General features: G+C 60.9%; 1 protein-coding gene across 1 annotated transcript in view; it reads right to left on the reverse strand.

Annotated features, from left to right (window-relative positions):
• The window catches only part of LOC104498749 (kinesin-like protein KIF21B), a gene marked incomplete at its 5' end in the record, with an annotated part of 13,515 nt that extends 13,136 nt beyond the window's left edge, over nucleotides 1-379 (reverse strand). Inside the window, one exon of the mRNA XM_010142166.1 lies at nucleotides 311-379. Coding sequence (XP_010140468.1) covers nucleotides 311-379 — 69 coding nt within the window. The remainder of the gene's footprint in view (nucleotides 1-310) is intronic.
• Nucleotides 380-660: the final 281 nt, after the last annotated feature.

A 660-nucleotide genomic window follows, 5' to 3' on the forward strand; every position in this document is an offset into this window, starting at 1 on the left:
GGAACGGCAGCTCTGGAGACACGAAGCCCCAGGGTCATTTGTGCCTCATGGGTTTCCCCCTCTCCCTCGTAGCACGTCCCCTGCTGCTGAGCTCAGCTGCCCCAGGAGATACGTCATTCCTCTGCCACCTGCAACTGTCTCCCACCTGGTTACTGAGCCATAAAAACCCTCCCACCCTTCTGGGAAATCTGCTCCCCGAGCTGTCACTGTCTGGAGCGTGGGGTGTCCCTGAGCAGAGCACTGGGGCCAGGATTCCCACGGAGGGGCAAACACGCGACCACATGGAGGCAAACACCACCCCCCACCTCACCTCCTGGGTTTTCCTCCGCAGCACAATTTCCTGCTGTCGCTTCTGAGATTCCAGAGCCCGAATCTGAAACTGCAGCAGCGGAAGAGAAACCCCTGGGGTCCTGCCCAGACACACCACGATGGCCGCTGTCCCGGAGCTCCCACCAACAAAGCCTGGGGCGGTTACTTTGACACTGACGGTCTGACTCCAGATTTGAACAGCCAGCAGGTTTCCTGCTCTGATGGCACACTGTCCCCAAGTGTGGTGGGATGCTTGCAGCATCTCCCACAACCACACCGGGAGCTGCGAGAAGCCCCTTGGAGCCGTTCAGCCAGGCGAGAGCTGCTGGGGCTGGGTGGCCCCTGGTGAGG

The sequence above is a fragment of the Buceros rhinoceros genome, unplaced genomic scaffold, assembly GCF_000710305.1.
Source record: "Buceros rhinoceros silvestris isolate BGI_N320 unplaced genomic scaffold, ASM71030v1 scaffold40888, whole genome shotgun sequence".
Taxonomy (NCBI): Eukaryota; Metazoa; Chordata; class Aves; order Bucerotiformes; family Bucerotidae; genus Buceros; species Buceros rhinoceros.